Raw genomic sequence first — 23,666 nt, forward strand, 5'->3', positions numbered from 1 at the left:
CTTTCTCTTTATACTTCCGACAATACCGTTGTTGTTGGTGACTTAAATACAAAATACACTGAGTAGTTTGGCTCTAACTTGACTCTGCACTCTCAAGGCCCTCAACTTTTATCTTCCTCAATCTCTAACACAAATTTCTAACTCACTTTCCAGACAGTCCAAATCCTTTTTCTTTACCTTCTCTACTCGACAAATGTCTTGTTTTTGATCTCAGTCAGTGCTCAGTTTCTACACATTCACCTTTAGGTGTTTCTGATCACGGTTTGTGCCAATGTGCTTCTTACTTAACTTCTTAGATTCAAGCTGGCATGCAACCTTTTATTCACTCTCGACAATTCCAAGTCAAGGCTCACATCTCTCCACGGTTTTTCTCGCACCATGCTGCTGCAAATTCCAATCAAAATCATTACATTCATGTCTATCCGCAAAATAATTCTCTAGAAAACAGACGTCTATTTATTATTGCTAGAAACCAATGTAAAAAGGTTTTGTCTAATGCCAAAACCATATTCTTAAGTCACTAAATCTTGTATTTTATCTTTTATTTAAATTTTATTTAAATTAGGCTCTCGTGACGTCTGGAATCTTTGACAGCATCAATAGTAATGACAAATCTGTTATTCCACCTCTCTTGTATGATTCAGATTTTGTCACCTTACCTAAAGACAAGGCTGAATTGTTTGCTAAGAACTTCTCATCTATATAATCTCTTGATTCTAGTCACGTTCTACCTGATATAGCCGACAAACAGGTTAGTCCGTTGCCTGATTTTCGGTTCACTACAGCTCGACATTTCTAAAGCCTTTGATAAAGCTTGGCACTCTGGCCTTCTAAGTTAGCTTTCTTTTTACGGTCTATTAGGTAACATCTTTAAGATTATTGAATTCTTTCTAAGCAATCTTAGTATTAAAGTTGTCCTTGATGGACAGTACTCTTCTTCATATCCTGTCATTTCAGAGGTTCCACAAGTTTCTACCCTTTGTCTTATACTCTTTTTAATTTACATTAACGATCTTCCAGAAATTCTTGCTAAGGTGGCATTGTTGGCTGATGATGCAACTCTTTATTCTTGTCTTGATAATAAGCCAACGCTCTCTGATTGCTTCGAGGGGGCATTTGAGCTTGAAAAGTAAATCACTTCTGCTACAGCATGGGATTCTCAATGGTTTATGAACTTTAACTCAGATAAAACTCAATTATTTTTCAGCTAATCGTTATTGCAATAATCTAGATCTTCCTATATATATGAACGGTAATGTACTCAATGAGTCATCTACCCCTCATTTTCTAGGATTAACTCTTATTTTCGATCTTTTTTGGAAACCATATATCAAATCAAAGTTACAAAATTAGCATCTGCTAAGATTGCATCTCTTAATTATGCTCGCCACTTTTTTACTCAGCATTCTATTCTTTATCTTTATAAATCTCAATTTATAAAGAAAAGAAAAGAGCGTCTCTTGTGCCATCTACTAAAGTTCGTTCTCGTGTTACTCGTCATTCAATTAAGTCTCATCCTTTTACTCTATATATTTCTAAATGCTCAAAAAATTCTTAGTTTTCTAGTTTTTTTCCTAGAACATCAGTTATTTTGAATTCACTTAATTTCTTGATTCATACAATTTGCAACCTTTTAAGTCGTCTGTCAATCGTTATCTTGCTCTATAAACTTCATCTTTTTTCTTCTAGTAACTTTTAACTCTAATATTGGTTGCTTGCGGCCTTGTTGGAAGTAAAGATGTCAAAAATATATATATATATATATACATATATATATATATATATATATATATATATATATATATAATGCTAAAATTAAATTGCTATGTAGCATTACGGAAAAAAACTGTTAAAACTTTACTTACAACTATTTCTATTATTTGCTATAGTATAGTAAAAAGAATAAAAGCGAACAGATAGGCATTTTTAGTGATAAACGTTCAGGTTTGTTTCTTTACTGTGCGTACTTTTTGTAACAAAGTTTGCTATTTTTTATCTAAAGTATTGAAGAATATATAAAAGTTCTTAAAAAGCAATTCTTCTTAAAAGTAAATAATGTTCGCATGTAATATCTTCAATTTTATATAATAAAAATTAATTTCGTAACGGTTGAAGCGGAACAAAGCTATTGCGATCGATAGCACAATTATCTGATATGGAAATATTAGCTGATGTAAGGATAATATTTATGTTTAGTAAAGCTTTAAAAAAATCTTGTTTGACTTTCCCATTTTCATCAAGTAGTTTCAATGATATTGAAGAAGCAAACAAGCTGTCACAAGAGTCACCTGTGAAATGGACTGTAGTCCATTGAATTTTTGTGAGTGAAGAAATTGTATCATAGTTAATTATAACTATGGACGATGCAGAAAAGGACAAGTATTTTGATATTGTTAAAATAAATTGATTAACAAATGTAGTACAAGAAGTTATTGTCGATAATGTTGTGAAGGTAACAACTAATTGTTGTTGAATAGGTATGTATCCTATAATACTGATGTGAATAAAACGATATGCTTCTATTTTTAATGAGGTAGTAGCAATTAGTCTAAACAGGTAGCTAGTTCTTTGAACAGCTATCACATTTGATGCGTAGCCTTCTATTTTTAAACCAATATCTAAATTGTTACTGTTCAATTTAATCCAATAAAAATCGGGTAGAACATTTCCATTTTCATCACGCAAATAAAATGACAAACTTGTTCCTATTGTAGGAGGAGTAAACAAATTTTTTGGAAGAATAACGGTAAAAAATTCTCCAAATTTTACTCTAATTGTGTTTAAAGTCCCTGGACCAATGGTAGGTGGATCAATTGATAAAACTCCACATGGTCCAAAAAACAATTCTTTTTCTAATACATACATAAACTCGGGTTGAAAAACCTTACTATAAGTAGAGCTGTAAGATCCAGTAGTTTTAGATCTAACGCTAATGATTTTTTGCAGTGAACATTCTTCTGATACAAAAATATTTGAACTCCACACCATATTTACTGTGATAAAACTATCTGTCCTTTGAACAAGAAAACTATTTGTAATCAAAGACTCCACTTCAGTAAAACCCTGGCTTTGTCCTATCGCATAGGGAATCAATTTTTTTTCTTGAATATAAAACAAAAGTGATACATCACTCATACTAAGAATAGCAGATGAAAAGGAACGCAATACTAAATCTTTTATATAGTTAGGACCAAGAAGTGGAAATTTAACATTAAAAATATACTTTTTAAATCCAACGTTTTTATCACTGTCTGTTGCTTTTAATATAAAAATCCATTGTGCTTTATTATAGGTAGTGTTGCAAACAAAACCATTTAAAAGAAAGCGACTGCCCGATTGAACAAGCTCTATCCAACTATTAACAGGAACAGAGATTCCACTTTCTGTAGTCAGCTCAATAATCAATTTGCTCATGTCACCATCTTTTGCATCTACAAAAGTTGTAATTGGTAGATTGTACGAAAAGCGATAAACATTAGTATTAATTAAATAAGTTTGCAATGGTTGATCTGGTACAGGGCCGTTGCTGTTAATAGCACAAATATCTGATAAAAAAATATCAACTGACGACAAGACAAAATTTATGTTTGCTAAAGCATTTGAAAAGTCTGCATTGACTTTACCGTTTGTACCAAGAAGTTTTGAGGAAATCGACGAAGCCAAATTTCTGTCGCAACTAATGCTTGCAAACTGAACAAGTGTCCACTCAATTTTTGTAAGCAATGAACTTGTATCATAGTTGATTATGAGTACGGATGATGCTGAAAATGACAAATAGTTTGCAACGGTCAGTACAAATTGGTTAATAAACACAGTATCAATATTTACTCTAGAAAATGTTGATAAAGTTATTAAAAAATTTTTTTGAATAAGCTTGTATCCCTGAATGATAACATTTATCACAGAATACGATTCTGTTTGTAATTGAGTCACAGCAACAAACCTAAATTGGTATCTTGTTTTTTGAACAGCTATTTTATTTGATGCATACCCTTCTAATCTTAAGCCAAAGTCTAAGTTATTGCTGCTTAATCTTATCCAATAAAATTCAGGTAGAGCATTTCCATTTTCATCACTCAAATAAATTGACAACTTGGTACCGACTGATGGAGCAATAAACAGACTATTTGGAAGATTAATAGAAAACAGTTCACCAAATTTTACGCCAATAGTATTTAAAATTACTGGACCAATTAAAGGTGGGTTGATTGACAAGTCTATACATGGTCCATGTAAGGATTCATTTTCTTCTATAAGCATAAACTCAGGTTGAAAACTCTGACTATATATAGCACTGTAAGCTCCAGTAGTTTTAGATCTAACGTCTATAATTTTTTGCACAGGACATTGATTAGATACAAATACATTTGAACTCCACAGTAATTTTACTGTAATATAACTATCTGTTCTTTCAACAATAAGGTTACGTGTAACCAAAGCATTTATATCTGTAAAACCTTGGCTATTTCCAATGGCGTAAGGGATCAACTTTTTTTCTTGGATGTAGAATAAAATTGATACATCGTTTAAACCAAATATAGAAGGAGAAATGGTGCTCAGTGTTAAACTTTTTATATAGCTGGGACCTAGTGGAGGTGGATTAACAATAAAGATATATTTTTTAGTTCCAACGTTTTTGTCACTGTCAGTTGCTTTTAATAAAAAAATCCATTTTGGTTCAGTATAAGTTACACTGCTAACAAATCCGTTTAAACGAAAGCTGTTACTTGATTGAACAAGCTCAATCCAACTTTCAACAGATAAAGAATACCCATTTTCTGTAGTCAGTTCAATAAACAATTTGGTCATGTCACCATCTTTTACATCAACAAATGTTGTAACAGGTAAGATAAATGAAAAACGATACACATTGGTATCAATTGTGATTACTTTTGAAAATTGATCTGGAATAGGACCATTGCGATCCACAGTGCATTTGTCTGATTTCGAAATATCAGCTGACATCAAAGCAATACTTATATTTGCTAAAACATCCAATAAATATGGATTGATTGTACTATTTGAATCAAGAATTTTTAACGAAATTGAAGAAGCTAACAAACTGTCACAACTTGCGCCTGTTAGTTGAACCAAAGTCCATTTAACTTTTGTGAGTGTAGAATTTGTATCATAGCTGATTATAAGTATTGATGAGACAGATAATGACAAGTATTTTGATATTGTTACAATAAATCGATTAACAAATGTAGTATAAGGAATTTTTGTTGATGATGTCATGAAAGTAATAACAAAATTTTGTTGAATTGGTTTATATTCTGTGATGGTAATATTTATCAAACGATATGCTTCAACTTGTAATGAGGTCACAGCTACAAGCCTAAATAGGTAATTAGTATTTCGAGTGGCCATTTCAATTGATACATAACCTTCTATTCTTAGATTAGAAGCAAAATTACTGTTTTTTAAAGTTATCCAAGAAAAATTAGGTAAAGCATTTCCATTTTCATCTTGCAAATAAACTGACAAACTTGTTGCAATTGAAGGCGCAATAAATAAATTATTAGGAAGAACAATAGAAAAAAATTCTCCTACTTTCAATAATATATCTGAAAAGTTTGAAGGACCAACCACTGGAGGTTTGCTAGTTAAAAATTTACAAGCATCGAGAAACTCTTCTGTTTCACTTATAAAAGTGAATTCAGGTAAAAAAAAATTGGAATAAATTTGTGTGTAGTTTGATAATGTCTTTGATCTGCAATTTATAAGTTTTTGAATATCGCAACTACTCGCTATAAAAATAGCTGATGTCCAAACTAAGTAGATTTCAACAAAACTTCCACGTCTTGTTACTTGCAGCTCTTCAGTTATTAATGTATTTACATCTGTTATGCCTTGATTTTGTTGTAAAGAATAGGGGTATAGCTTTTGCTCTTGAATATAAAAAAGAATTTCAACATCTGTCATTTGATATAAAGATGGTAAAAATGAATAAATTGTTAGGTTTTTTCTATAATTTGCTTGTGTTTGCTTTTCAACCATAAAAAATTTATATTTTTTAAATGCAGCATTTCCAGTTTTATCAGTAGCTTTAATAAAGTATGTCCATATATTAGTGCTTGATAATAAAATGTTTACATAACCAATATATTCATAACTGTTGTTTGTTTTTTGTAGTTGAATCCAATTGTTGACTGGTACAGTAGTTTTATTTTTAGTCATGAAATCAATCTTCAAAAAGTTTATATTCCCATCACTTTTATCAACAAATGTCGTTAGTGGTAAAGTAAGTCTAAATCGATAAACATTGCTTTGAATCATTACATCTTCTGTGTCGACATCAGGTACAGGAGGAGTGTTATCATTATTGCAAGCAAATCCTAAATTATAAACTATAGTTGTATTTACAAAGTTTATACTATTTAGTACAAAATCAAGATTCGGATTTGATGTTCCATTACTTATAACTTTTGAATTAATAGCCTGAACTAAAACATCATTGCAACAAGTACCAGTTAGTGATAATAGAGTCCACTGAATATCTGTTGATGACGTTGTAGTTACAAACTTTATGATAAGAATAGAACTCATTCGGACTGATAAGTAACTTGATAGTTGTGACATGAAATTTGAAACAAAGTTGTAATTTCCAACTGTATAGGATTGGGAAGAAAAAGTTACAACATAGTTCAATTGTAAAGTTGTTTTATCATCTAAAATAATAATATTAAAAAAATGACTAATTTCTTCACGTAACGGAGTGATTGCAACAAGTTGGAAAAGAAAACTTGAGTTCCCAAAAGCTATATCAAAAGGTATATACCCTTCGATTTTTAATCCATAACGAAATATATTACCATTTAATGCAACCCATGGTACTAATACAGCTTCACCTTTTTGATTTCTAAGTTCTATATTAAGTGTCATTGTGCTTCCATTCAATGGAGGTCTAAAAAGATCGTCAGGAATAGTTATTGAAAATAGACTACCAGAAGCTACATACAATTTTTGAAATTGTTGTGCTCCAAGTATTGGTGGATCAGCTGATAAATAGCTGCAGGCATCAAAAAAACTTTCAGTATTGCTTATTAAATTAAATTCAGGTAGAAACATGTTAGAATACTTTGTGTAGTATTTTCCTGTGCTTTTATTTCGTAGCTGTACAATTTTCTCCAGCTGACAATAAGATGTTGTAAATTCATCTGTACTCCAGAGCAGAGTTATTAAAATTTCACTAATATTACGAAAAATTTTCACATCCTCAGTTATGAATGAGTAAACATCGCTAATTCCTTGAAAGTTTCTTTGAGAGTAATTCATCAATTTAAAATCTAGTATATAGAATAGAATCAAAACATCATTACTATTTACAAAGTTTTGGTAGTTTGAACGAAGTGTTAGATGCATTTTGTATGTAGCTTGTTTTGGAGAAGATTCTAAGTTAAATATATAAAGCTTAGTCGCAAAGTTTCCATCACTGTTTGTTGCTTTTAAGATAAATTTCCAAATTAATTTGTTGTACACATTCAAGGGTATATAACCAATAAGACTATCATTTTCATTACTTCTAGAAACTTGAACCCAGTTGCTTAGTGAAACAGGTTCCCCATTCTCAAACAGCAAATCTATCTTAAGATTACTCATATCACCATCTTTAGAGTCAACAAAAGTTGTTCGATTCAACAACAAATTAAATCTGTTTACGTTATTAGACACATTTATGTTCAACAAAGGTTCATCAGGAACAGGAAAATTTTTATTAGCAGCACAGACACCCAGATTTTCAATATTAATTAAAGATAAGTTTACTGTTATATTGCTTAAAGTGCTAGTAAAATTTAGTGTTGCTTTTCCATCCTTGTAAACAAGTTTGTTAGTTATTCGGTTCAACTCAGTAAGGTTACACTCAGTTGCTGAATATTCTTTAAGAGTCCATCTAATAACAACATTATTTGATATAAATGTTGATTTAAGCACTAAAATAGAGTCCACTGGGTAGCTTAAGTAGTTTGAAATTGTTGATAAAAAAAGGTTTATGAAAGTATAATAAGCAATAATGTTATATGATGTTAATGACAAGGTAACCACAAAATTTTCTTTTACTTGATAATAGTTTGTTATATTCACAATTAATAATCTACTAGCATTTACTAACAATGGTGTATAAGCCACTAAACGGAATCTATATATTGTCTGTATTGCAGCCACATCATTTGAGGCGTACCCAACAAAACTTATATTATTAGTTAGAGTATTGTCATTCAGATTTATCCAGTTTAAAAATGACAAATCTTCTCCGTCAACCCCTGTCAAATAAATATTTAACTTCATACTACTTCCATTCACTGGTGGAATGAAGATATCATTTGGTATATTTATTGAGAATAATAAACCAAATTCAACTTCAACTTTTATAAAAGCTGGGTTACCAACTAAAGGAGGATCTGAAGATAAATAACTGCAGTTCCCAATAAAACTTTCAAATTTGCTTGTTATGGTGATTTCTGGTTTAAAAAAACTGTTATACACAGCATTAAAATTATCAAACACTTTTGATCGGAAACGAATCATTTTATTTACATCACATGAAGAGAAAGAAAAAATGCTAGAGCTCCACACGAAACTTGCACTTGTAACATTAAAATCTCGTTTAACGTTTAAACTTAATACAATTAATGTATTCACATCAAATATTCCTTGGTTTTCAAGTTGAGAATATGGTAAAATCTTTTTTTCTTGAATGTAAAATGCAAGCTCCACATCGTTCAGTGAAACAACTTCAGCTACTGATGTCTGAAGTGTCAAAGATATTTGATAATACAGTGATAATGGTTGTGTATCAATAAAAAAATTGTAAGACTTAGTGGCATAGTTACCATCACTATCAGTAGCTTTAAGAAGAAAACTCCAACTTTTCTTGCTGTATGTTTCTAAACTTAAAAAACCAATAAGTTGGTCTTTATTATTTGATCGCAGCAATTGAACCCAATTACTTAAAGGAACATTTTCACCATTTGGTAGCAAAAGTTGTAAAACCAACTTACTCATGTCTCCATCTTTTGCATCAATAAAAGTTGTACTTGGTAATGGCAAGATAAAACGATATAATCCATCCTTAACTGATATATTTAAGTATACTTCATTACGCACTGGACCATTTTGATCAGTAAGACATGCTAATTGTGCTGAAAAAGTGATATTTGAAACTAAGTAGTTAATTGACATATTAAGAACGTCTTTTAGACCGTTAGTTGGCAATCCGTTTTCATCAACAAGTTTGAATTTCAACAGAGACAGTTCACTTATGTTACAGCTTTGTAGCGTAAAATCTAACAAAGACCATGTCACAACAGTTTGATCAGAGGGTGTGTTCACATCAAATATAATAATTGATGAACTAATAGATAAGTAATTAGACATTATAGAAATAAACCTAGTAATAAAATTTAAGTACGAAGTTGAAAAGGCCACAAAGCCTTTAAAAGAGACAATAAAATTTTGCTGTATTATTGGAAATGAGTTTATGCTTATATTTAAAATCCGATAACTTTCTTCCAATAATGGTGTGCTTGCAACCAGCTGAAAAATGTAACTAGATTGTTGCAGAGCTTGATTGTATGATACAAATCCATCTAAAGTTTTATTATTGGATATATTATTTCCATTCAATGTTATCCAATAAGAAGATGGCAATTTCTCCCCACTACTTGTGCGTAGATCGAGTAATATACTCATGAGTTTTCCAGTTTCTGGGGGAAAAAACAATCCGTGCGGAAGAGCAATAGAAAAATAAACTCCGGTATCAATCTGAATAGAATTAAAAACATAACTTGATACCAATGGAGGATCAATAGAAAGGTAACTACATGCTCCATAAAAAGATTCTGTCGATTGCTTTACAAAAAACTCTGGATTAAAGTATTGAAGGTACGTAAGATTATACATTTTAATTGTTTTAGATCTGAAATTTATTATTTTGTTTAAATCACACCAGTTTAAAAAAAATATCGATGAACTCCATGTTAAGTAAATAGTTGTTAATCCATTAGTTTTAGTTAAATTTAGAGTATCAGTTACAATTTGATCAAAACTCGGTACTCCTTGCTGGTTCAATTGAGAGTATGGATAAATTTTTTTCTCTTGAATGTAAAACAAAATTTCTACACTTGAACTCTGAAATATATCAGATGAATTTGATTCTAAAATTAAAAATCTTTTATAGATTGGATCTTGAGGAGGTGATAAAAATGTGAAATTATATAACATAACTGCATAGTTCCCATCTTTATCAATTGCTTTTAGATTAAAATAATAGTATTGGTTTTGCCAAACATTTCGATCTACATAAAGTATTAACTCGTCTTTGTTTGGAGATCTCCTTAAGACAATCCAGTAAGTATTGGGAACGGTTTGGTTATTGATAAATAGCCATTGTATTTGCAGCTTTTGAGTGTTACCATCTTCAGCATCAATAAAAGTATCTTGTGGTATTTCTAAGGAATACCTATATATAGTGCTTGGTACATTTACAATTTGATATGAGAATTTTGGAATAGGAACTCCACTCCAAACATGCAACACGCTTTATGTAAAAATAAAAAGTTTGTTTATTAAATTTATAGCAATTATTTTCCATTGAATATATTTCATTTATTTTATAAAGAAATTTAGGTAGAGAAGGTATTATTTTTCAAAACAATAAATACAAACACCTTTAAATAAATTACCTATTTTTTCATTACATAAATATCATTTATTTGATGAATAAAAAAGTAAATTTATTAACTGTTATTATCATTCTTTTTATTATTAATTCTTGAAATTGTTTTAGTAAAATATACAGGGGCGTACAGAGACTTCATGATGCCTGGGGTAGATAATTAAAAACTTACTGGATGCCCCCCCCCCCCCACTCTATAACAAATAAAAATAAAAATAATAAAAGTAATAAAGCACTTCCAGAATTTTCCGTCCAATGATGATGCTCCATAAAAGTGCCTCCCGGGGGAAACCGACCCGGATCCCCCACCCTCTGTACGTCTCTGAAAATATATTATTTCAATTAACAGGTGACAACAAAAAGTGTCAAGGAATTTAACAAGCTTAAAACTAAATCAGTTCAAGAACTTAGTTCAGAACTTAGTTGGTACTGAACTTTAACACTGAAACACAAGAGTTAAGGATCCGATCAAGCTAAGAACTAAGAATTGTGAAAATTGGATGCGCAGAATGCAAAATGCATACTGCCCATACTTTTTATGGCTATTACTTGTTTAAAATAGGAGTAATATTTTAAAAATAGAAATGAGTTTTTTTGAGAAAGCTAAACTTAATGAGAATCACACTTTTTGAACTTAATACTGAAATCTACTATATTAGGTACATGTAAAAGAAATTTTCTAAATGATTAATTACTAGAATGTTATATATCATTAGAAATGACTTCATTACAGCATTCAATCCAGAATTCATAGGGTGAAAAAACTATGAAAATCAAACAATTCTACAAAAAGCTATGACGTTTTAAGTAACAAATTTTTGATAAATGGGTTTGCTGAAATTGTTTTGGGTGAAGAAACAAAGTGATTGCATTCTAGATTCCAGAATTATCACTTAAAACTACAGTGCTTTTGTGAATCTTTAAGGAATGGATCACACTACAAACAGGATTTGGAAAGTTATGGATAAATCAAAACTACCTGAGCCTTGCAATATTCTTCTTCTTATAAGCAAAGTTGGATTCTATGGTTCATTAGAACCATAGAATCCAACTTTATAAAATTTGTTTATAAACAGAGAACTGAAGATTAACAGATTGCCAGTTCCAGGTGATGGATCTTTGTTTCTTTTGTGTACAGTACTTGTGTAACTTAAAGTATAGTGAACTAATGTTATAGGAAAATAATGTTATTCTTCGGACAAAGCATCCTCAACCCAATATTGTCGTCTTGTTCGATTGCAAAAGGTTAAAGAAAATCAACAAATTGTTGAAGACGAATATAATTTTTTATGTCAGCTGAGCTCAGAACAACAATCATAGACTTTTTTCAAGTCAAGCTCAAGTTACAATGTACTATGATGGATAGGAATGTTTTCACTCTTTTTCTCCAATAAGTGGTTCTTATCAAGTTTGTAATAAATGCGGATTAAATCCTAAAAAAATGAATGACTTCGTAATTGCTTATAATAGATAACTTAATCAAATGTCTTTGGATCTTGGAATCCACACTCTCTATCCATGGATTTATTGTTTGGAATGTCTTTTACTTATTGAACAAAGAAGAAGACCAGGATACAATAATTGCAGATTTTTTCATGCAAACACTCCTGAAAAGAAAAGAAACAGTTGTAAGTAAGAAGAAAAAAAAATCAGGAAAAAATCAAAGATACACTCGGACTTGTTGTTGATGTACAAAAAAGTGGTCGCCCTGGTACATCCAATAACAGAAACACATCGAGAAGAGCATTTAGAAGCCAGGAAACTTTTGCTGAAATACTTGGAATTGATAAAGACCTTGTTAGAAGATTTTTTATTATCCTTTGTGTGTTGTCCTGTAGGCACCCAATTGATCCAGACAAATAAGATAATAAATATATTGTTGAGTAAAACTCAACAATATGCTTATTTTCAGCATTTTTCGTTACCTAAGTGTTTAGTTGAAATAATTTTTATAAAGAAAAAGAGTTTTGCTACGCAATACAAAGACTTCCTAATTTAATATAAAAAATGTGCTTACCCAGTTGGCACGGAACCTAAAAAAGACGTCTTTTTTTCAAAATTTTCCTAAGACATCTTTTTTACGTCCCATGTCTACTGGGTAAAATTCTGATTAAAGCTCAACAATTTGCTTATTATCAGCAGCAATGACGTCAATTTCTTTTTATTATTATTGCCAGATTGATTTTGTGCTATAACTATTTGTTTCAATTTGATTACTTCAACACACAAGCAAAAAATGTAGTGTAACTTTTCAAACGATTTTACAAAAAAGTAGGCCGTTATTAGAAATGCCAAATATTTGGGTTTTCAATATTTTTACAAATACCAAATACCCCAAATAGTGACCCCCCAAATATTTGTACAAATACCAAATACCCCAAATAGTGACCCCCCCTAATATTTTTACAAATACCAAATAGTAAAATGTATGAAAAAAATCAATTGATTTCAATTCAAATTTGAGCTTTTATTTAAGAAGTGATATTTTAAAAATACTAGCATATTCAATTTTTTTTCTTTCATTCTATTACGAAGTTTAGTCTTGAAGTTTCCAGCTACAGAAAAGATTCTTTCAACGTCTGTTGATGTTGCTTGCACAGTTAATAAGGCATCGTAGATCATCTGAAGTTTATCTGTACGTTCTTTTGTTCCTTCAAACGCTTTAATTTCATTTTCGATCGAAGTTTTGACTGTTTTTTTTTGACTGATTCTGCAAATAGTCTTGTATTGAGTTTTTTAATTTCTTTTTTAATAGTTAATTTTGACGAATATTTAGAATAATCATTTTCCTTTGGATTATCACCAGTGCGAGGAAAAATCAATGTTGATATTAAATCAAAATTTCTTCGTGAACCAATTTGAGTTTTTAAATTTTCGAGCATTTTTTGCGAAATATCACTTTCCTGTGTGTTGAGTGTGTTGAATAAATAGATAAATGATCCTTTTGCCACCATCAAATTGCAGCATTTAGAGCTTAATTTTTAAATAACTTCTTCAACAGGAATTAAACAATGTATTAGGTCTTTAACTTTAGTTTCAATGCTGTCATCATATGAACCTTCAAATTCAATTATTGTTGATTTTACAATTTCTTTCAGTTCATAAAATCTCTGCAACATAGGAAGTACACTATTCCATCTTGTCTTGCAGTCAATTAATAGAGTTAACTCTTTTCCTGTTATTTCTTGGACATTTTCTTTAAAACGAGAAATTTTCAATGGAGATATGAGAAATTTTTTCACATATCCTCGAACAACTGGTATAACATCAAAGTAGGATTTTTCCATTGGTGAAGAGCTTTCTTGTTCATCAAAATCTAGTTTTTCATCAAAATTTTCATCTCCATCATCAAGTTCAACATTATCATTATATTCATCCACCTCTTCACGAACTTTTTGATATAAACAGTCAACAATAGCTAAATTTATTCCATGATTGTAACAAATTTGACTTTCAAATTGCATCAAGGTGGCATATTTTTTCATTACGGAAGCTCCATCGTTTATAGTTGGGACAATATCTTCTGAAATGTCAAGTTTGATGTCCTGGAGTTTTTTTCTGACAATTGTTTTCAATTTTTCAGCATTACAACTACCTGATCCAACAGAAGTTAATGCAAATTGCTTAGATTCAGTGCCGTTGTGAATTTTGATATTTAGATATCTCTTGAATGTATTATCAGTCCACTCATCAATTAATGTACTAAATTTCTTTCCCAAGACTTTAGACTCTTGAATTTTTAACACAAATTCATTAAAAACTTCTTCATAGTATTTTTTAATGTCTTTCTAAACTGTTGATCTTGATATAAGAATTTGATGACCGCGTGATAACAAATATGGTTTAGTAGCATCCAAATTTATTATTTAATTAATTGAAAATCCATCTTTGGCTGCACATTTTGATATTAACAACTCTCTAGACTCTCGAACTGTAAAACTTGTTATTGGACGTTGAATTCTTTGATTACTTGGACCTTCTGTTGATTCTGATGTATTCTTTCTTTTAAGAGATATATCCATGCTATGTTTCAATTTTAAATGATTCATCAAATTCGTTGTTCCATAATTAACAATCGTTCAAACTTCATTACAGTTGCCAACTTGACATTTTGCCTGATTTTTACTGATTTTTACAAAATGTTTCCACACTTCACTCGTCATTTTCTAAATAAAATTTTAGTTCAGTCAACGTAAAAAAGTCTCATACCTGATAGTAGTATTTATAGTACTTCTTTGTATAATTTCAATAGTTACTTGATTAAATTCACAATTAAACAAAGATAAATTTAAAAAATTTTAGTAGTAGTGAATTAATTATGATATAAAATTCAAGGAAATTGCGTAATTTGGAAATTGAAATAAAAGGTTCGTAACAAATTAGATTTTTAAAAATGTGACGGTTATTTCTTAAAAAAATGCTGAAAAATAATTTAAAAATTTTTGCACTATTTGTATACAAATATTTGGGTAAAAATACAAATATTTGGGTGACCCCAAATAGTGCTAAAAACACCAAATACCCAAATAACAAATAATTGGGTTCGACATCTCCAGCCGTTATTAAAAACACCAAATACCCAAATAACAAATAATTGGGTCCGACATCCCTAGCCGTTATTAAAAACACCAAATACCCAAATAACAAATAATTGGGTTCGACATCCCTAGCCGTTCGTAAAAAAAGGAACAGGAAGCATTTTGTCCCAATTTCAATATTTTTATATCGGTGGGTCAAAGTGCAATATAAACCTTAAGAGATCACGTAAAATAAGACAATCACAGTTCCAGATTGTTGTCAGCAACTTTATCAAGGAATATATTCTCCTTTCTCATAACGGTAAATAACTGAAAAAATAATGAAAAATTAATGTATATATATATATATATAATTCCGACTTTTCTAACGTTGTTGATTATTTTAGTTCAAATTTTGATTTATCATGTAAACTAGAACAATTTTATGTAATTATTAAGAACAAGATTTTTTAATTTTGATTTCAAAAAAAATCAGTAAAATAGTTATTAAATAATTTGTTAAAATTGTTTATTTGTGATGCCTGGTTTGGGCCAATATTTACAAAACCTTTTAAAATTTTTTCCGAGATTTATCTTTAAGCTTCTTTATCTGTAAAACTGTTATCATAAAAAACTGTTAAACACCATCAGAAATCCAGTTCATTAGACTGCACAACTAAACCCAATTCCATCATGTTTCCTAATTCTGAAAATGCAATAAATGCAATCTACAGCAAGAAAAACAATTGCTGTAACCAAAAATCTATCAGCACCTCAAACTGTTGAGATAATTAAACAGGAATTGCAAATGATTTCTTTTTATGGAGTTCTAACAGATTCATAGAAACACAATACATAAAGATGTTTCCAATACTCATCCATTATTTCTTGGGATGTGATGGCCTAAAAGTTAAACTCTTAGAGGTCTTACATTAGACAAGGTTTTTAACTCTTTGAGTTAAAAACCTTGTCTAATGAAACCGCCAATTCATTAACAGCGTTTTATAGAGTTACATTGAACAATTATAATATTCAAGCAAAAGGCCTTGCAGCATTTAGGGCAAATAATACTAATTTAGGTGGTCGAGAAGGGCACAGATATAGAAGAACTCGGTTACTCAGCAGACATTAATCGAAATAAAGCTTCTATCGCCACCGTTGTCTTTGTGATTGACGTAGAACATGTAGTTTTGAAACTTTTTTAAATATACAAAGTATGAAAAACTTAAATATTTCTTATAAATATTTCTTAAATATGTCCGCTGAGTTATCATATAATAACAATTTATCACATTTAAGAAGTAGGTGGTTATCTTTCCAACAATTGAAAGAATGCTAAAGTTGTGGAAACTGTTAAAGAGTTTTTTCTTGGAAGAAGAAAACCCCCCTTAAGTAATAATTAATTTTTTTTTAAATCCATTATCAGTAGTTTACACTTTATTTGAAGACTGAAGAGAAAGAAAAGATAATCTATAGGGATGTGCCAATACTTGCTTGCCATTTCATTGCATAAGGCGCATGTTGAACGTGTGTTCTCATTAATTCAAACTCAGTGGACAAATGAGCGCAGTTCGCTTTCTATAAACATAGTGAAATATATAATTCAATGTCATTTAGTGAGTTCTACAATTATGTAAATGAGGAAAAGGAGCGGCAACAAAAAACCAGAACATCTGAAAAAATTAATTGGATATTTTTAAAAACAAAACTATAATTATCGATAGAAGTTTAGTTGATTGCATTGATTTTTTTTTTCGCTTGATTTTTTTTTTCTTGTGGAGGTGGGTGGTCCTGGTCGGCAGATTGACATTTATGGCACTCCTATGTTAAATGTAAGTTATTACACTAAGTGTTCATGGTGCTCTGCACATGTATGATATTTTTATAATCAAACAAAAATGTATCATAGGAAACTGTTTATAGTTAATAGAAAGTTAAAAACTAAATATGAAATACTTATGTTTTGTATTCGTTATTTCATTTTTCCTTAGTTTCGTGTTATTGGTGTGTCCTGATTTTAAAAGGGGAAATTTAAAAAGCAAAAACCTACACTATTAAGATAGTTGAAGATTTCTGTTTTTAAGCTAAAAATCGAATAAAGCAACTAAAGATTTCATTAAGAAGCTAGAACATTCTACAAATGGAAATTGTAATTGTAAGTACAAAGAAGCTAGAACAATTATATTGCAAGTGTAAGTCATTCAAATTAAGAATCGTGAAAAAAAGATTCAACAAGAAACAAGTTTAAAGCCGAAATCGAGAAATTGCTTGATATTGCATACTCTAAAGCCATGAAAATATTGTGAGTTATGAAGATAAGATCTTTTTAGAAATACAACAACAAAAAAAAGAAAATCAGGCTGCAAAAGAAATTGAGAAAAAGATGCTTGATGCTTGATGTAATCAGCTTAGAGGAGGCGGATAGGTTGCTCATTCTTGTCACAACAATGGCAGAGACAAAACAGAACAGAACAAGATCAGCAACTTCAAGACTTTTAGCTGCGTACTGAATATTGAGAGCTGCTTAGGCTCATCTTTTTAGAAAAAAACAAACAGTAAATTGAAAAATATTTTGAGCTCCTTGACCAATTTACCAAGCTAGATAATTGGAAAAATCCATTTACATTCTCAAACTTTAGCTTTTCCAACCATAGTTCAAGCTGACGTTACTCTAGCAGATAAAAATTTTTTTTGCCAAAGTATATATCAAGTTTTGGTTTTTGACACCTCTTGCTTTCGAAGCAGCAAGGGATTATCTGCAGCTTCTTCACTAATATAGTTCTTACCATAAAAACAATGGATCAAGACATTGGAGCTGTGACAGCGTAAAAGATATCGGGCCATCTTTGATGTTTGTCAGAAGATCTGATTTTCTTCAGACTCTTTAATCCGGAAGTAAAATTCAACACAAAGCGTAAACTTTAAGACTGTAAAAGCAATTGTAAAAATCTAGGCGGTAACCAATAATCATGCAAAAAGAAGGGATCGAGGATCAGGTCACCCCTTTTTTTGCACAGTCATTGGTTCTCGAACATCGGTAACTATGATCATTGGTTACCGATTTTAAGAGAGCGACCTCTTCAAGAGCGATGAACAACTACAATATTCACCGCAAGTTATTGAACACAACCGACAAATATAAATGCAAACAAATTATTTATATAATTTTGATATATATTTATATAAAGTTCCAGTTATGAGAAAACTTTGAAGGCTTTGAAGTACCTGTCCCAGCTAGCACACATACGTTGATAAAACATTAGAACAATGTTGCACGTTGCGTTGGCCCAACATAGACCGCCAATGTTGTTTTTATATCATTTTGGTAACAAATACGACTTCGCCAACAACCAAAACACAACGTTGGCCTAACGTCATATTTAAAGTCGGCATTGCGTAATATTTTCCGTCGATTCAACGTTGTATTTTACGTTGGCACAACTTTATACTTTACGTTGACGAAACGTTGTACTTTAAGTTGATTTAACGGTATATTTTACGTTTGAACAACGTTATATTTAACTTCTACCGGAATTAAAAATTAATTATCGGAATTAAAAATTAACTAAAAATTAAATATCGAATTAAATTATTAATTTTATATTTTAGCGTATATAAATACACATTAAATGTTATGCATTTATACCCATATATAATTGTATATATGTGCTGACAAGTATATATTTTATTCATTTTGATGAATTATCATTTATAGTAACTAGAACACTTGCATCTGATTAAAGAGGCTTCTTGTTTGTTTTGCATGTGGCTTGATATTTTGTTATATAAGAATAAGACAAATTATTTAGACATTATTATTAGACATAAGCAAAACATATTTCCATAATCAACTGAAATATTTGGAAGAAAAACAACTCTTATAAGTTATACCAGTATATATTTGTTTATCTGCCTTTTCTCGATGCAAACTGTATATAATCCAACGTTATTCCAAAGTATATGGATCAACATTGATTCAATATATACAATCCAACGTTAATCCATACACATTGGATCAACGTTACGTTATAAACATTGGATCAACGTTGAGCAGCTGTGCTCTGTGAAAAAAAAAGCATTTAGTTACGCGTGAAACAAAAACAAAAACAAAAAACCGCATATATCCAAAACAGCTTATGAAGAGCTAAATAAAATTATGAGAAATCGAGTACAGAGAAATATTATAAATCAAATTAATAACAAAGTTATAAAATATTATGCAACAATTGTTCGTTATGGTTTTAAAGAAAAACCATATCAAAGATTTTTAACATTTTCACTACTAGAAAATCATGATGCTTCAGCTTTATTTGAAAAAATAAAGTAAATATTTAAGGATCTTAGATAACGCAGCTAATATGAGCGGAAAGTATAATGCAGGCACTGGCTGCATTATACAATAGACTGCAGGCAATTTTTAAAAATATTAATAAATATGCTGAATTTATGTCCTGTGCAGCACATTCTCCTAATTTAGTCAGAGTTAAAGCAGTTTCGATAATACCTGATGTTATTAACTATTTTGGTATTGTGCAACAACCATATGTGTTTTTTTCGGCCTCCCTCATAAACGGAATGTTGTAGGTTAACATAGAATCTCTAATATTTTAAAAATGTTTGTGTTCAACGAGATGGTTTGCGCATTGAAAACTGTTTAAGCTTAAGGAGATAAGGTTATAACAGATTAGAGAGATTTAAGCTATAACAGCATTATTAATTGTTTAAAATTAATTTTAGAAAATTCTTATAACTTGTGATATTGACTATTGTATGGGAGGTAGTCCTAGAACCTTTTTATAAAACATTTGTAAAACTACATACTTCTGGATTAGATGTTCAGATGTATATGAAAAGTATTGCTTAATTTCATCATTGAATTTTTATAAAAAGACAACAAGAAAAAATTTAAAAAATCATAGAATGTAAAGTGCTAAATAAATCCAAATTTATAAATAAAAAGTATTTTACCTAACAAATCGAAACAAAGAAGTTTTTGACTAATGAAAAAAGTAGAGTTATTCACTGAACAAAAAAAAGAATTTTAATAGAAAATTCGATGGTTTAACTAACAAAAAGAAATGAATATAGCGAAAGTATTGGAAAAGGTTTAAGTTTCTAACCAATTTGACAAAAATTTTTGAAATCAATAAAAAAAATCTTCAAGCAATAATAGCCCATTATAATGAGAACATTGACGAAAAAATAATTACTGAGTACCATACATTTAAAGGCTATTTATCGCTTTTTTACTGCAACGGAAAAGTAAAAGTGCCCTGAAATATTACAAAATACTTCACGAAAAAGACATTTTTGACAATATTCCAAAATTTAACTTTTTATTACATTTATTTTAGATGCCCCAAGAAGTCCTTTCGGTCTAATTACGTAGAGCACCGCGGACGTTAACGCCTCCTTTCTTACCGGTGTTTAAAACCAACGTGACCAGAGGTAGCGTTGAACTATGGATTCTACCTTCTGAGGCATGTGCGCTAACCACTGTGCTACGGCTGATTATCAACTTTTATATTAAAAATATTTTTAACCTTATTCGTAAACAGTTGCGTGGTAAAAAAATTTTTTCCAAATTATCCATAATAAAAAAAAAGCATAGATCTACAATGGTCGAAAATCGATTAAAAGCTCTCTTTAATTTGTCAATAGAAAATGACATCACATAATTACATTATAATGAGATAATAAAAGAATTTGCCACAGCAAAGCAACATTAAAGGATGATTAAATATTAAACTCTGATTAAACTATTACATTTTAGCTTTTGAACCCGATATTTTTTCTCTTACTCTGTGTTAAGGCAACATTTTCAGTAAGAGCATCGCCAGATTCTCTTTTAATTGAAAATGTATAAATATATAAACATTTTCAATTAAAATAAGTATTTAAGTACACAATATTTTTTTATTTAGAGTCCCAATATTTGATGAACAACCTTTTTTCGCAATTTATTCATTTTAAATAAGAATACTTTTTAACAAACAAAGCTGTTGCTAATGTTTAACAAACAAAGATATTGCTTCTGTAGAGTTATTAAATTTGTTGTCATCTACATAAAAGCCACTGACAAATATTTGTAAAATTATGTAAAAGAAATATGAGGCACCGACGCAGGACTTTTTGATGTTTGAGCTAACTTCCATATTTTTATATGTTTACAGTTAGGTCAAACAAGGATGTTTTGCAAAAAATTGCAATAATTGGAGCCTAGGAAAAAAAATTCTTTAAATTTTAGCTACACTTGCCCTAAACAGTTACGGATCCAGTATTTTTAATGATCCAGCATCTCAAACATCAAAAAATGCTGGATCCGTCACTGTTAGAAGTTATAACTTCCAGACAGGTAGTTAACTCCAAACATTTGCATGTTTATATTTATGTCGAATAACAATGCTTTGCAAAAAATTGCTTTGATTGGAGGCTGGGAACAAAGAAGCCCTAAAATTTCATCTCCCTCCAACCCCATACGTGAGGGCAACAAGTTGATAAAATATTTTTGTACTATTCTCAGTTAGACTTATATTTATCAATAAATTTTAAGTTTCAGAGTATTATCTTTTAGCGTTTAAAAATTATGAAGATATAAAATTTGAAACTCCATCAAGTTGAGGGATTTACAAACTTTATACACAAAAAAACCAACTGTATACACCTATCCCAAACGTAACATCAACAAGCCGATAAAATATATTTTTTTTACTATTCTTAACAATATTAATATTCATCAATAAATTTTAAATTTTATACAGTAATTTCTCAGCTTTAAAAAATTATGAGAAATATTTAAATGCTTTAATCTCATAATTTTTGAACGCTAATAAAGCAGACCAGAAAAAGAGAAAATATTGGATGTAAATTAAAATTTAACGATGAGTATAAATTTACTAGAGAAAAGTAAAAAAAATGTATTTATTATACCAACTTGTTGCTCTCACGTTTGGAGCAGTTGTGGCTAAAATTTCAGGGTTTTTTTCAGGCTCCAATTATTGCATCTTCCTTATTTGACATAAGTTTAAACCATAAATACAAATGTTTCGAGTTTGTTCCATGTTTGGAAGTTTGCGATCTCAAACCTCAAAAAATTCTTGATCCACCCCTGATTTATATAGCTTGTGTTTTAAAATACCAATTTTTTTTTCTAAATATTGCTAACTCGATTTTATACGCATAAATTTATCTATGAAAATCCTTAGTTTTTGCAAAACTTTTAATCACAGAACATTTATATTTTTTTGGTAAGTTTGTTGCATCATAATGACCTGCATAAGTATAGAAAAAATCGTAATAAAATTTAAAATGCAAAATTCATAAGTTTATCTGATCAGGAAAAATGGCTAAAAATGTGTTTTTTGCTACTGAGTCGTAATTAAATTAATTATTTTCATGTTAAATTTATTTCGGTTTTATAGAAATTTCCAAAATAATTTTAAATGTTGTTACTTTTTAAAGTTTTAAAATGCTGATCTAATTTTTTATTAAAAGAGGTATGAAACAGGGGCAAAATTAATTTTCATCAATTTTTATTTTTTTATGTTTTATTTTTATTTATTTAATTAATATAAATAATCATTGGTAAAATTTGAAGTATGTTGCACCTCAGTATGAAACCCACTAAACATTAAAAACGCGTAAAACCTTAATTCATTTAACTCTTATTATATACTGCAAGCTTGTTTTTTATTTTCAAAATATTTCAAAAATGAAAATATTATTATCGAAAATGAATACAAGCTTATTTAACAAAAATTTTTTCTGTTAAGGATTGGTTTTAACGCATGGCCAACGTTGTTCATTTGCATTGGGCTAATCTACCCCCGTTGTAATGTTTAAAGTATAAACGCTTTTATTCTTAAACCAGTAACCAATAATATTTAACATTATATACTAAAATAATCCTTAAACTATAAGCTTTAAATTTAGAATTGGGATTATGCAGTACTGTCAAACAACAGTGAGTTTATTAACGTCAGACAAATTGTTCAAAATTTACTTTGATGTATCAAAAATCGTTAGAACGACCCCGTATTATTTCCTTATCGGAAAATAGAGGGAGGGTTAAATTACTACAAACCTTAACCTAGGTTTCCGGCTAGCTAGAGCGCATAGTCTTTGAATAAAATTGACTGAGCCAACCTGCCTCTCCCACCTGCTGCGATCTACCCAGAATAAAATAAAAGATAGCAGTAAAAAAATAATAATAAAAAAAAATATTTTTACTTACCATTGAATGAATATCAACAGTGAAAGCATTACAGATACTTTTTACTTTTTTATTAATTTGTCATACAAAACCATCAATCATTTGTTTTACAAAATTATATTAAATTTTTTTTTTAAATTTACTCATAGAAATTCATTTCCCAATTATTCTATTAGTCTAACAAGTTTACCTTTTAAGATTATTGCTTTTCGACTTTATGAATTAAAAACTTTGATCAATTAAACTCTCTTTTATTTGA

At 29.8% G+C, this 23,666-nt stretch overlaps 1 protein-coding gene across 1 annotated transcript; it reads right to left on the reverse strand.

Annotated features, from left to right (window-relative positions):
* Positions 1 to 1,856: 1,856 nt before the first annotated feature.
* On the reverse strand, positions 1,857 to 23,666 carry LOC124816537 (uncharacterized). Its single transcript, XM_065807783.1, has 2 exons — positions 23,429 to 23,666; positions 1,857 to 10,540 (listed from the first exon to the last, which is right to left on the reverse strand). The coding sequence occupies exons 1-2, from the start codon at positions 23,455 to 23,457 to the stop codon at positions 2,095 to 2,097; spliced, it is 8,475 nt and encodes a 2,824-aa protein (XP_065663855.1). The 5' UTR covers positions 23,458 to 23,666; the 3' UTR covers positions 1,857 to 2,094.

Source organism: Hydra vulgaris, chromosome 10 (assembly GCF_038396675.1).
Source record: "Hydra vulgaris chromosome 10, alternate assembly HydraT2T_AEP".
Lineage (NCBI taxonomy): Eukaryota > Metazoa > Cnidaria > Hydrozoa > Anthoathecata > Hydridae > Hydra > Hydra vulgaris.

Excerpts from the sequence above, each read along its gene's own strand:
- LOC124816537 (XM_065807783.1), bottom strand. The coding sequence starts at position 23,457 with ATGCTTTCACTGTTGATATTCATTCAATG. Across the intron at positions 10,541-23,428 it reads CTGTTGATATTCATTCAATG|CGTGTTGCATGTTTGGAGTG; the intron begins GTAAGTAAAAAT and ends TTTTACATAAAG.